Source organism: Ochlerotatus camptorhynchus, unplaced genomic scaffold, assembly GCF_037179485.1.
Source record: "Ochlerotatus camptorhynchus isolate MF236.1 unplaced genomic scaffold, CSIRO-AGI_Acam_v1.1 ptg000261l, whole genome shotgun sequence".
NCBI lineage: Eukaryota > Metazoa > Arthropoda > Insecta > Diptera > Culicidae > Ochlerotatus > Ochlerotatus camptorhynchus.
In genome coordinates this window covers 386,673-401,219 of record NW_027040751.1, presented here as the reverse complement: position 1 = coordinate 401,219, position 14,547 = coordinate 386,673, and the positions used below count along the sequence as shown (strand labels likewise).

The 14,547-nt window shown below is 42.2% G+C and overlaps 1 protein-coding gene across 3 annotated transcripts in view; it reads right to left on the bottom strand.

Moving 5' to 3' along the window:
* Positions 1-662: 662 nt before the first annotated feature.
* The window catches only part of LOC135705189 (ribosomal protein S6 kinase 2 beta-like), a 125,143-nt gene continuing 111,258 nt past the window's right edge, over positions 663-14,547 (bottom strand). For 2 of the 3 annotated variants that reach the window (XM_065226788.1, XM_065226791.1), the window contains 7 exons: positions 9,574-9,969; positions 9,142-9,450; positions 3,295-3,456; positions 2,912-3,234; positions 2,558-2,858; positions 1,916-2,491; positions 663-1,852 (listed from right to left, as the gene is read on the bottom strand). In XM_065226788.1, coding sequence (XP_065082860.1) covers positions 1,487-1,852; positions 1,916-2,491; positions 2,558-2,858; positions 2,912-3,234; positions 3,295-3,456; positions 9,142-9,450; positions 9,574-9,969 — 2,433 coding nt within the window. In that variant the 3' untranslated portion in view covers positions 663-1,486. The remainder of the gene's footprint in view (positions 1,853-1,915; positions 2,492-2,557; positions 2,859-2,911; positions 3,235-3,294; positions 3,457-9,141; positions 9,451-9,573; positions 9,970-14,547) is intronic. The other variant, XM_065226790.1, reaches the window with a different exon arrangement.

The window sequence follows — 14,547 nt, the reverse complement described above, 5'->3', positions numbered from 1 at the left end:
TTCTACGGGAGCCATCCTCGTGGCATCTCAGAGTAAGATTGCTATTTTTGTATCGCATTGGCGGCGTATGAATGAAATAAAGGATAATTGATAAACAAAATCAACCAACTTTCGATCAAACAGAAACACATTTATCACATGTCACCTGCTAGTAACGTATGCAGCTCTCCATTCTAATGTCACAATCAAATCCGGTTAGCAGTTTTTTTTTATTCAAACACGGTTAAATCATTAGCAAAGATTTCTATTTTGTTTCATTTTTGTATGGCGTTTGGCTATGCCAAAGAGTGATGGAACTGATTTTCGATCAATTTTCCTATTTACTCCTCCGGTGTGTCTGCAACGACGTGTGTATGGCACAATTATTATTGTAAATATAGTAAATTCTGTTTACTTCTGTATTCGTATCTTCTGTTACTATAGTTTGGTTGAAGTTCCAACACTTTCAAGGGGTTTCGATCAGTTTGTCTTTTTCTTTTTAGGTTTTTGATAAATTTGTGTTTTAAAGGTAGTTGCATGTGTGGGTGTGTGTCTTTCAACTATAGTGTTGCCTAAACTAGATAAAGATTTTTTTGCTTATTTAATCTTTCACAAGGATTAATTGAACTTTTAGTTTTGTATTACATTTGTGAAGTGTGGTGGTTTATTTTTAGATGTGTACGTTTTTCTCCTTTATTTAACAGTATATTGTATCTTTGTTGCTCTTTCTATTGACGTAAGTCTAATTAAAGCGACAGAGCGGTTGTACATCCAAAAGCTTCAATAATAATGATTGAACAGTGCGTGGACTTTGTTGTGTTTTTACAAAAATTTCGACAGATTATACTACTACATTATGTGAGTGTATCCATGGATTCCTGCTAGGAATCCACGGATTTCGGGATAGTCATTGATTTTAATACTGTTAAAACTTCATCTAGCCATAATTTAAATATTCCCAAAATATGCATTTACTTTCGCCACAGTTAGTGTCAGTCACGGATTGTTCAAACCGGATGTAATTATTAATTTATTAAATCTGAACTAATCAATTCTAAAAAAACGTAAAATTTATTCTACACACTTCCATAAAATTGCTGTAAACATAATAAAAATATAAACAAGTGTGGAGGACCTTGAACAAAACAGCACACCTTTTTACGGAAATCCCGCACAACTTTTGTCTATGATTCTGATATTTCTCATACTTGTTAAGTTTTTAAAATGACTTGATCGAACAAATACTTTCTTCTGCCAATTTTGGAAGCATAAGATTACTAACCACACACTTGTCTTCCTTCTACGTAGTCGACGACATCTCGTACCATCTTTCGGAAGAAAAATAGAAACAACATCCCAAAAAGAGCTACGAGCCGCGCCAGATTCTCACATGCGCCATTAAATCGATACATCTAAGAAACACATACTTTCACAAAATAGACGCTGGCTGCTGCAGCCACACAAACACACCCCAACAAAAACGACCATTCCGGAAATGCTACCAAAATTACGAATGATTCGTCTTGTCCTTTCTTCGTCTCGCCAGATCGGACATTCCAACGGGGCCCAGATTGGCTGCCTGGGGAGAAGAAATCGCCCGAAACGTAGCATGTACGGCTCCTTTGATTGCTTCCGTATTTTCCGGTGAACCACCGATGTAATCTCCCGATGGTACAACCGTTAATGTCGGTGCCGTCCCAAACACGGTTTGTTGCGCCTGGCTCTGTATTCCACTTGTTTGACTGTAAAATAACCGTGAACGAGAAAGCCATGGATGTCGCAGAATCTGCGCTGCCGTCGGTCTCCGATGTGGAACAATGTGCAACATTTCACGCAAGAGGTCTTTAACCTCCTGCGATATGCCAGGCCATTTCTGAAAAAAAAAAACGGAATGGATAAATTTCGGTAAAAATTACTTTACTTCAGCTTGTCTTACTCCAGTTTCCAAATCCACCCTACCGGAACCTATCCTCGCTAGAATCATGTCCGGTGAATCGTTTGGCGTACTGGCAAACGGTGTCTTTCCATCCAGCATAATGTAGAGCAGAACCCCGAGAGACCAGATATCACAAGCCAAGTCATAACCTTGCTTCTTCAGCACTTCGGGTGCAACAAAGTTTGCCGTGTAGCACGGTGTCATCAGCAACCCATTGTCCGCTCGCAGCTGTTTGGCAAAACCTAAATCGCAAAGCTTTAACGATTCGGGTGTGTGATTGGCCGTGGCGTACAGCAGATTAGACGGTTTAAGGTCCCGATGAACTACGCCGTGCTCGTGCAGGTAAGCCACCGCCGACACAACCGTCTTCAAAACCGCACTCGCCTCCACCTCGGTCATGTACTGGATGGCGAGAATTCGATCCAACAATTCTCCTCCTTTCAACAACTCCATCACCAAATAGACGTACGAGGTATCCTCGTGCACACCGTACAGAGAGACTATGTTCGGATGATTACCGTATCGCAGAAGAATTTCCACTTCCTCTCTACAGTCATGGCTGGATTTGTCGATTATCTGTTACAGAATATCAAATAGATCATTTTTAAAACTAAGACAGACACCCGGCACAAGCCAACCTACCTTAGCTGCGTAATGTTTCTTCGTAGTTCGATTCTCACAGAGCCTACAGATCGAAAACGTTCCCCGGCCCAATTCCTGTATCAACGTGTACTCATCACCGAAAGCGCCCGGTTTGACGCCAGGAATTTCGTTAGAAAACGGAGACCTCGACGCCGGCTGTTGATTCATCAAACTACCGGTACCGTTGGCGAAATTCGGTGTATCATCACCCAGCAAGCCCGGCGCTATAAAGCTGAATCCACGGAAAATCTCATGAGCACTGGCACTAACCGGACCACCCGGTGAATCTCTGAAAAAAATCCTTTTTTTTTTAATCCCATCTTCATCAGCCCGTCCGCAATTTTCTAAACTCACTTTGGCGACTTGTTCGTGTACTCCGAATCGAAATAGAACGCATCATCACGGGAAACGGCTGGAATGAATGGTGGCCGTACTTCCTTCCGCTCGAACGCGTCCCAATCAACGTTGGTGAAGAATTCGTGCTTCTTGATGTCCTCGATCCCGTTCACACCCACCCCTAACCGATTCTGGGGGTTCCGTTTGAACAATGCCCGCAGCAAGCTTTGCGCCTCCGGACTCAGGTTTTCCGGCATGCCCAGTTTCGTTTTCAGAATCTGATTCATCGTGTCGTTCCGGTTGCTACCGTGGAAGGGCAGGTTTCCGGTCAGCATTTCGAACTGGAATGGTGGAATACGATTTGGAATTAGCGATAAATTGTAGTTGTAGTATATGCTTACCATAAGAACTCCGAAGGACCACCAATCGGCAGCGAATGTGTGGCCCTTCCGGTTTACCACTTCCGGGGCCATGTATTCAACCGTACCGCAAAAACTGTACGTTTTGGAACCATCCAGCGGCTGTTTCGACAGTCCAAAATCTGTCAAAGCTATGTGACCGTCCTGGGAATAAAAGTAAAAAGATGATCTTAGAAAAAAAAAATAGGCAAAACTGCAAAGCTGTTTCAAATTGTGAAAACGACAAAAACTATGAACATTCAGCCAAGAGTAGCATTGAAAATACAGTACATTCCCGATTTTGTCAGCCCCATCTGAAATCTCAGGCTGACAAAAACGGGAAATTTTCTTTTTCAATATTTTAGGTTAGGTTACACACTTAGAAATTTTTACAGAAATCTGTAAACTTTTACCGAAATCTCAAAAGCTGAACGTTCGGTAAACAGTTTCGCAGATTTCCTGTAATTTTTCACAAATATCTGTGAATTTTTCACAGATATCTGTAAATAATTACAGGAAAACTGTAAAATTGTTTACCGAACGTTCAGCTGTTGAGATTTCGGTAAAATTTCACAGAAATCTGTAAAATAATCTTAGTGTGTAGGTTATCTTTATTAGCGAGACTTTCAGCCAGAGGCTGGTTCATCTCTTGACGAATATTGGGGAATCCAGAAGGGGTCCCCTCTAGTGACAGAGTTTTGCAATATTTTACCCACACACTTAGAAATACCTAACCTTACACGTGACGGAATCCATATTTGACATAAAGGATGAGACGTAAACAAACATACTATGTAAAATTAAGTGCTCCGAGACTGAAAAGTTTGAAATTACGTTCGATTGAGCTGAATTTCACGTCTATCATGACTCAATTTTATGTCAAAATTGACGCTCGTATATGTCAGTCTCAGAGCACCTACATTCACATAAATTTTTCTAAGTGTGCATCAAAATGATTTTAAAATCAAGTTTAACCATTATTTATCCTCTATTAATGGAATTACTGATAAATGTTTACTATTCTTACATCAAATGGTACACCAAACGTTTCGAAAAGTAAGCGTACGGTTTGTTGAGCTGGTATGTACTGTTCGGTTTCCCTAAATTTTGCTTGGTTTCCAGCGCTGCAACCAAGGCTGAACCTCCATATCTCAGTATCAACGTAGATAAACCAGCCAGGAGCCGTCTCTTGCTACTGCTTGGTCCCAAGATGTTCGGTATGATTCTGGTTACCGCGTTGATGGCCTTCGCCGCCTTCTCGTACGCGTATTCTACGTGGTTTATTAAGGCCAAACGTTCGTCGATCATGACCCCCAGTCATTTCAACACGCAGATCTAGTTTATGGCGTGCTCCCCAACGGTGATTTCTGACCGCTGCAGCGCTTTAAAGTTACTGATCAAATACCACTTCGCTTTTTTTGTGGGCTATCTGCAGCTTCGCTCCATGCATCCTGTTTCCAATCATGTCGACCACCTCAGTCGCCAACATTTCTATCTATTCCAGCGTCTTGCATGCATGTTACCGTAAGACGACGTCGTCCGCAAAGCCGGCGATCTCAACTCGTTTGGGCAGCTTTAGCGTTGGACCGCCGTTTTAAATCACGTTTCAAAGCGTTGGACCAAGGATGGAGCCTTGTGGAATTCCCACCGTTATCCTAATCGATCTCTGTTCCATATTTGTCTCGTAGATCAGACAAATACAAAAACAAATATCAGATAGACGGCCTCCCAAACGGCGCTGTTGAACGCATTCTTGGCGTCGATCGTTATCACGGCGTAATATCGATCTCCTCTCCACTTCTGTTTCGACGCCTTCTCGGCTCTCTCGACAACTGTTCGAATTGCATCCACTTTTGCTCTTCCTTTTCGAAATCCGAACTGCCTCTCCGACAATCCGTGCTCACTTTCCGTGCATTTCGTCAGCCTGTTCAAGAGTTTTCCGAGTGTATCCAGCAGGTACTGCTACGAGTTGCTCGTTGGTGACTTCATCGTTATCTCCCTCTCCGTCTCCGTACGATGTAGGTGGCCAGGTCGTTGGATCGTGCTTCGAGAAAAGTCCTTCCACGATTACATCCAGGTTCTCCAAGCTCATTTCAGCGAGCATGACTTCGCCATCACGACGCGGTGTGCAGCAGCGTCTCGACCCATCTCCTTGAAACAGTCTGACTTGCTCTGCTTTATCTCTCGTTTATGTGCGTTTCTCTCTGTCTGCTTCTGTTCTTGCTCACTGAACACGTCTTCTGGCTCTGAGACAACTAGCGTGGAGGGTGCTAATTGGCTCGTTGCACCAGTAAGCTGGAGGGCGTCTGTTATTTAGCTCCAGTTTCCTCGGCATGGTCATGTCACATGCTCTCCCTAACGATTCTGTCAACTCGTCTTCCACTTCAGGTCACAAGTTCTCGTCCTCTGTACTGCCACAGGATTCCGTTGGTCGATGCCATATCGGATTGCCTGATGGTCACTATGGGTATATCCTTCGCACACTCTCCAATTCATGTTTTCCACCAGCGACGGACTGCAGTCCGCATAAAGTGACGTCAATAATGGATTCCCAGTCATCTCTGCGAAAAGTGCTGGTGGTGTCTTTATTGAACAGCCTGATTTCCAGCTCCGCCAGAGCTTCCAGCAGAATGTGCCCTCTTTCGTTGGACATCTGTTTCCCCACTCCACTACATAAGCATTGTAGTCTCCTCCGATGACTACCGGTCTTCGTTCGATCAGCTCTCCGGTAAGTCCAACCAGCGTCTCGTGGAACTGCTCCATCGTCCATCGGGTGCGTAGCAACTGCATATGAATATTCCGTAAATTTTGGCGATCACGGAACCTTCTTCTTCAATGGAGTATCTGCCCATAACTTGTATTGCAGCCTTTCCAGTTCTATCCGCCATCTAGTTACCGTTATCGGGAGGGACTCGATACAGGTGTGCAGTGTCGTAATAATTAAGGATTATTTGAGCTACCTCTGTTACTGTTGCGACAAAACAATTAAGTGTCATTTAGAGCGAAATGCTTGAGAATTCATGCTTAAAAACCAAAAGTTCTGCAAAATCTTCAGGCTGACAAAATCAGGGGTAGACAAAATCGGGAGCTGACTCGATATTGAAGGGAGTTCGTCCATAATTATAAGAAATTTTATAAACATTTCATCTGCTGTAATATCCAATCAAATTACACAAAGTTAATCATCCAAAAAATGTTTCATAAATCCATTTATGGAAGGTCTATAAGTGGTTGATTCGGAATATTCGGCCAATATGAACAAACGCAGAAAATAAGATCAATTATTGATTATTATTTTTACGTCATTATGAAACGTTTTGGTTCATGTTAGATTTTGGCCATTTACCACAATGTCGCCCGTCCCAATGCTGGATATGACTGCAGTTGTGATTGACATTCAATTAAATCGCAACTGATTGAATTATATCTCATGAAAATTGATCTATCACATAACGGATGTTGCTTCTAGTCGGTTTTGATCACTTTTCTGAATGTATCTGGAACATGTCTACATATGGCACTATTCCCTGAGCACTCAAAAAAGTGGTTTGATTTGTTTCATGCTAGGTTCTGTTGTGATTCACAGTTATGGACAATTGCCCCGAGGACATACGGAACATTATTGGATGTGGCCCGGGTAGAGGATGACGGTTCCCGAAATTTTATGAATCGCGGGATTCGGGAATACAACATAAGGCTTTTCCGGGAGTTCCAGTGAATCGGGAATTCCCGATTGAAGTAGTGCAAACTAAAAAAAACGATTTAATTTAATTTTTATTTTATCGCGTATCATATTGTCCTCGATCAAAACGCTTCCAGCGAGAATTGAAATTTCCTGCGACGCAATTTGTTTCTAGAACATTCCATGCAAAGAAGAAGAAGAATATTTTTTCCTTACGACGGCGCGTGTGTTTGGTGTTTGGTCGGGTCGCGAGTGTGTATATATACCGGGCCGGTTCACGAGTACCGCTTATATTAGTAAACCAGTAGTCTACAAATGACATTAAAACCAGAAGCAGTAACAGAAGAAACCGGAAGCTGTAGAATAGCTGTATCCAGCGGTGCTGTATTCAGGAGCAGCACTTTCCAGTAGAGAGACAATAAATCAAAGTAGAGCAGCAACGAACTTATTTCACTAGTCCACATCCTGGTCAGCCGTGTCCTTCATCGGTTCCGTGGTAGTTGTGTCACAAACGGCCCTTTTCATGGCTCCAGATCTTTCTTCTTTCGTGATGCACATTACCCTCGGGCCATTACTACACTGTTGGCATTCCGATCCAGTCCACACCTGATTGCATTGTGTTCATGGCCGAACATAAATTGGTCCTTCGAACCGGATACGAAACTGTTGCGAAAAAGTATACGGCGACAGCGCGTAGGACAGCAGTGATTGACAACGTAATCATCACTTGGTGAGTAGAAGTGAACATTTTGCTGCGTAGAAGCGCTCACTGGCAGCGTGTGTGCGAAGACAAGTATGCCATTGTATTAGGCATCCGATTGAACAGTATCCACCATCGCATAGTGTATGTATCCGTCACCTCGGTTCGTAGTATCCTTCCGTGGCGACAAACGCGTCGGTTCGTGTGCTTCCATATCCGTGTGAGTTGGTGTACATATTCCTTCGTCGTGACACCTTGAGACAGTGTGTTCGGGTTTAATTGTAGCGGATTATCTGAGAACGTTATCCACCGTCGTGACAAACCTGGAATATCATTCCGTCGGGTAACAGTGATTTTAGTTCGTAACATTGTGCTACCCCACCCACCAACCAAGAAGATGGGCATCCAGGAAGAATTGAAGTTGCTGATCCACAAGCGAGGCCATGTGAAGGCTAAGCTGACACGGATTAACAACGCGTTAGCGGCAGCAAAGGAGAGCAGGGAAAGGCCATCTTTACCGCAACTCCGAGTTAATGCCAAGAACCTAGCAGTAATTTACAAGGAATACAACGATAATCACGATATGGTCATCGCATCCGTATCCGAAGATAGTGTCAAGGCCCAGGAAGACAATTATGAAGAGTTCGAGAACCTCTATCATGATCGAGACGTTTATCGATGTCATTGAGAAGGAGAACCGAGTGAATGCAGCCATTCCCATGCCGTCACCAACGTTTGATGGACGGTACGAAGCAGATTCAAGGCTATGTTTCAGGATCTAATGCGTCATTCCACGGATTCTGATGCAGTGAAACTTTATCATCTGGAGAATTCCTTGAAGGGTATTGTAGTTGATGCCATCGACCTGGAAACTTTGCAGAACAATAACTACCAACGTACCTGTGATACCCTGGAGGTTAGATTTGGCAACCAACGCCTGATCCTAGAATCGCATATTCTAGGCCTCCTGAATCTGAAAAAGATGACGAAAAAGTCTTCGAATGACCTCCGGAACCTCGTCGATGAGTGTTCCCGCCATGTTGAGAATCTAGTTAAGCTCAACCAACAGCTTACTGGGATGTCCGAGGCATGGCAGGCCACAACAAAGACATATTTCTAAAGCCCTTTTCCTGCGAATAGCAGCCCGTCTACGTAATCCAACAACACTATCGAGTAGGAGAGAATATCGTACATGTATCAATTTGTAGTCACAGTTTATTAACCCATGAAAAGAAACGATTAGCGTAGAACGATCGATTAACGTGAGTAATAATCAATTATATGAACAACATCATCAAATTTATCGATGTTTAGTTTTGAAAATCGGATTTGGGGAGCAAACTAAGTTTTAACATTTTTTTTATAGATCGTCCTAAAAAGAAACAGACTTCTTGCAATGGTGTAAAATATAATGCAGTACGAAATCTGCCTATTCAAAAACACTCCGAAATGAAAAAAACACCCTTACCTGATCCAGCAGAATATTCTCCGGCTTCAGATCCCGGTAAATGATGCCCAGGCTGTGCAGGTGGTTGAGCGCGAGTGCCAGCTCGGCCAGGTAAAACTTGACGTCCTCCTCGGTAAACATTACCTCTTTGCTGAGCCGCGTAAATAAGTCACCTCCCCTCAGGAAGTCCAGTATCAGATACAGCTTGCCCGGCGTCTGGAAGGCATAGTGAAGCTTAACGATAAATGCGTTCCCCACGTCGGCCAGGATGTTGCGCTCGTTTGTGCTCCGAACCCGATCCTTCACCTTCAGTGTGGCCTTTTTTAATACCTACAAAGATAGACAATCGAACGAGACGAGTGGGTGTGAGAGAAAATAGTCGGAAAATACCGCGTGGGAGCTAGAGAATTTTCCGCTCGTGTCGTGTTGCTAAAATTGAATAAATTAACTCACTTTCATTGCATATAGCGTGCCGGCATCCTTGCCGACAATTTTTCTAACTAGAAATACTTTCCCGAACGAGCCTTCGCCGAGCACCTTGAGCAATTCAAACTGCGATGGGTCAGCTTTGTCGTGACCTTCGGGCACCACATCCCGGATGTCGAACTCCTGCTCGTCGTTCGATTTCAACGTACCATCAGCCGGATCAAGGTCCATCGCTTCGACGTCCAGCCCTGCGGTGCCGGTTGGCTCGCCGTACGGCTGGGGGTGATGATGTGGGTGGCTGTGGTGATGGTGGTGGTGACGATGCTGTTGCTGCCCGCCCGGATCGAGCTGGGGCGCCTGCTGACCGAGCAGCGCATCGTAACCTTCATCGACGACCATCTCGACATTGTCCTGGGACGATGACTGTGGGGCAAAAACAGAGCAGGAGAGGAAAGAAAACAATGCGGTCAGTGAAAGTGGGCTCTAGCCTCGGGTAATGATGGCATATGATACATTGACGGGGGATGATTTGCATTTGCAGAGTTGGTGACAAAAATTGAACAGTAAGACGACGAATACAGCAAAGAAGACGTGAAACGAATACGTATAGGATGCAAATAGTAAAAGTCGAAAACTTATTCTCTATGCGCAGTTTCAGGCAAAATAGTAGGTGGTGGATCTCTTATCGGAAGTGATCTCTTATCGGAAGTGAATAATCACTGAGATTATTTCTAATCTTCTAGTTTGCGGTACCTCTCAAAAATAATTAAAGTGAATATTGACGTCCGCTAAGACATACCCCAGTATACCTTAATTGTTTTTTAAGGGCAATGATTCACATTTTTGGTAAAATTCAGCCATTTTGAATCTTGTAAAATTTTCAAAATGGCGTCCTTGATTTTTTTTTAATAAATTGTAACACGGAAACTGCATTTTTGATCGAAAAGACAACTGTGACAAAGTTATAGAGATAAATCTAGATAGAGCTGGAATTAGGGCCTAACAGCTTTTGTAAACAATGACTTCTATCGATGATTTCTAGAAATTCAAGGCTCGCTCACGGAAGCCAACATCCTCATCGGGTAGGGAAAGACTTCCCCTATCCGATGGTTGTATTCGTCTGCGTGAGCGTGCCTTGAGTTCCTAGAAATCATCGATAGAAGTCGTTGTTTAGAAAAGCTGTTACGCCCTAATTCCAGCTCTATCTAGAAATAATGTATTTCTGTGAAAAACAAACAAAGTAATTTTAAGTAAAAATTTAAAAAAATGTAATAAACCCAAATATATCAAAATGTTCTTGCCGAATTTTAATTTTTTTTTAACATAGAAAAGCTAATGCAAAATGCAAACTTTTAGACTGTTCAAAACCTTGGATACTTGGAAACTGACAAAACTCGTAACACAAGACCTTTTGGTCAAATTTTTGAACTTATTGTTAGTACGTTTTGTTGTGTATGTTTTCTCAGAAAATGATTCAAAATGTCTCAAACATTGTTTTCTGTGTATAAATTACATGAAAAAACGTTTTAACAAATGTTCTTGTTCTACGATTTTTGTCATTTTATAAGTGCCCATTATTCTAAATACTCCAAAAGTTTGCATTTTTCACGGTTTATTTTTTTTTTTCAGAAATCGTTCAAGGTCGTTTTGGGATATTTATGTTTTAAACATTGTATGGAGTTTGTACAAAAATTTACTAAATCCAATTGCTTGTAAAATTTTCCTATAAAAATTTTATTTTCCCCTACAACTTTGTCTTAGACGTCATTTCAATCAGAAGTGCCGAAGAATAAATCTAAAATTTCAGATTTTACTAAATAATCCAGTTTTTGACTTTTCAAAGCCTGGGCTATCGAGGATTTTAGAACTTCAGAGAATTTCCATAAGAATTTTGATCAAAATATGATTGAGAATTTTGAAAGAAAGTTAAAAATTTGAAGGGAATTCTAGAATTATTTTTAAAAGGACAGACAATAGTTAATAAGGAATTTGAAGAAGAATTCCTAAGGAATTCTTATATTAACTCTCAAGGAATTGAAAAGAATTCCAAAAGAGTGAATTTCAAGGGAGTTCTGACTAGAACTATGAAATAGTTATCAGAAAAAACGCATGGTGGATTATAAGGATAATTCTGAGAAAATTCTGAGTATACATCTAAAACAATAATGAGAAGAATTCCATGGGAATTAAAGAGACAATTTAAAGGCTGACTAAAAGTAAATTGGTCCACCCCTCGCGTGCCGCTAGCACGTCAATCTTTGACAGTGGTTTATTTACACTTCTATAGAGAACAACTGGTGCAAGTTTGATCAAAGTATTTAGTCGATTGCGTTCAGAAATAACGTCAAATGGAACTCGAAAGAAGAAAAAATATTCACCCCTATTCTGTATTTCGTTTCGAACGAAATTCTCATACAAAAAAATATTTTTGTATGAGAATTTCGTTCGAAACGAAATACAGAATAGGGTTGAATGTACACAAACACCTGGAAAATTCGGAATGGTCCGGTTACAAGCTGGCTAAAGTGCTGAAGATGCCGAAAACAATAGTTTGTCGAGTGCTCAAAACCTACAAGGAAACCTTGAGTGTGCAAAGGAAAAGTGTTGAGGTGCGTTAAAGCCAACCCCGGTTTTTCGATCCGAGATGAGGCCAGAAGGTACAACGCCAACTTTCAAACGGTGCGGAGCATCCTTGACAGGGAAGGCCAGTAAACATCCGAACCGGCACATGAAGCAGAATTCCGTGGCCAAAAAGCGTGCAAGGCTCTTGTACGACTGTGTTCTGACGAAACACAAGGGCTGCACATTGATCGATGACGAAACATACGTCAAACTCGATTTTAAGCAGCTTCCCGGTCAAAATTTTTATTTATAGTTGTGGCCTGAAAACGAAACCATTCGTCACATCCTCGACAATGACATCCCAAGTTTACATCGAAGAATGCCTGAAAAAGCGTGTAAAGGGCGAACACGAAATTATTGCGACACCGAAAATGTCATGCCAATTTTCTTATAATGTTTAGAATCGAACCAAAATTTTAGGGTAGTTTTATACATATATTTACTTCAAAATTCAAAAGAAAAGTTAATCGATGGAGCCTTGAGTGTAAAATTGAACGCATTTTTGCTTGATGCCCTCCATCAAAGTCTTTACAGTGTCATCCGGTACCAGTTTCTCAGTTTTTTTTTCCATTTTCTTAACATGTCCTTCTCGTCTTTGACTGTTTTCTTGTTCTTCCGAAGTTCCCGCTTCATTATTGCCCAGTACTGCTCCACCGGGCGCAGCTCCGGACAGTTTGGCGGATTCATGTGCTTTGGAACAAAATGGACAGAATTGGCCTCATACCACTCCAGGACACTTTTAGAATAGTGGCATGATGCCAAATCTGGCCAAAATAGCGGAGCTTCGTCGTGCTGCTACAAGAACGGCAAATGGTGCTTCTCGAGGCACTCAGATTTGTAGATCTCGCCATTTACTGTGCCCTTTGTCACGAAAGGCTCACTCCTCAGTCCGCAAGAGCAGATGGCCTGCCAAATGAGATATTTGGAGGCGAACTTCGACATTTTCTTCTTCTTAAATTTGTCGTCCACATCGAACTTGCTCATGCCGGTGAAAAACTCCAAACCCGGAATTTGCTTAAAATCGGCTTTTATATACGTTTCGTCGTCCATCACACAGCAGCCATATTTTGTCAGCATCTTCTCGTAGAGCTTCCGTGCCCGAGTTTTAGCCGTCGATTGTTCTGTACCTTGTATGTATGTAGTCCAGCTCTCTTCTTTGCATTCTGGACGTAGCTCTGCGACATGCCGATCTTTTTAGCCAAATCACGGCTTGAGACGTTGGGATTTGCTTTAATCATCCGCTTCACCTTTCCCTCCGTCTTTTTGTTCTCCGGTCCCGGTTTTCTTCCAGCTCCTTTGCCGTGGTCCAACGTCAACCGCTCCTGGAACCGCTTCAACACTCTGGAGACGGTTGAATGGTGAATGTTCAACATTTTTCCCAACTGCCGGTGCGACAGGTCAGGAAATTCCAGGTGTTTGGAAAGAATTTGTTCTCTCAACTCGCGTTGGTTCACCTCCATTTTCGTTGAATCAATGAGAAAGTGTGCAAAATTTGGTTGATTTTTACCCAATGGTAAAAAAGTTATGTTGAATGTGTCGCAATAATTTCGTGTTCGCCCTTTTTTGCCGTTCATCCGCAAGCATAGGGGCAAAGTCATCGTTTGGCCCGATTTGGCCAGCTGCCACTACTCCAAGGTGGTTCTGGAGTGGTATGCTGCCAACAAGATCGATTTTGTCCCCAAGCTAATGAATCCTCCGAATTCCCCGGAATTTCGACCAATCGAAAAATACTGGCCAATTTCAAAGCAGCAACTTCGACGAAGCGGCGGGGCAGTCAAGGACATCCATCAAATGCGGGCAGTATTGAAGAAATGCGCTGATTCCGTGTCCGTTTTCACTGTGTGAGCGCTGATGGGCTCCATCAAGGGAACGCTGAAGAAAATTCAAAAGGTTTTTGAAGACAATTCCAAAGAAACTCTAAGGATTATTCCAAGATAGTTCTAAAATGGGAATTTCAAAAAAAAATCTGGAACCATTCCATAAGGAAATTTTAGGGGACTACTCCGATACACCGCATGAGTAAGAGAGGACTTATCGAAGTGTAGCTGCTAGCTACCTGTAGGTTGCTCATAACGGATGGCCATTATATATAATGCTTCGTTGAGAGTGTAAATAACGGGATTAGTTTGATTGCAGTTTTGAGATTGGGCGACTGATTTTCGTATGTTGGTAAGTATTAACAATTATTTATATGACAATGAAGACAAACAAATTGATTATATTTTACTACCTTGATTATTTGAACCAGTGTGGATCAGTCTGTTTCTGTTTAATCTGACATCGAATTACAACAACAAGTAGTAGATCAGAATAATTTGCTTAATCAGATCGAGTCCGATTCTGATGTCCGGGAAGGAGAACACGATCCTCAGTTGGGTT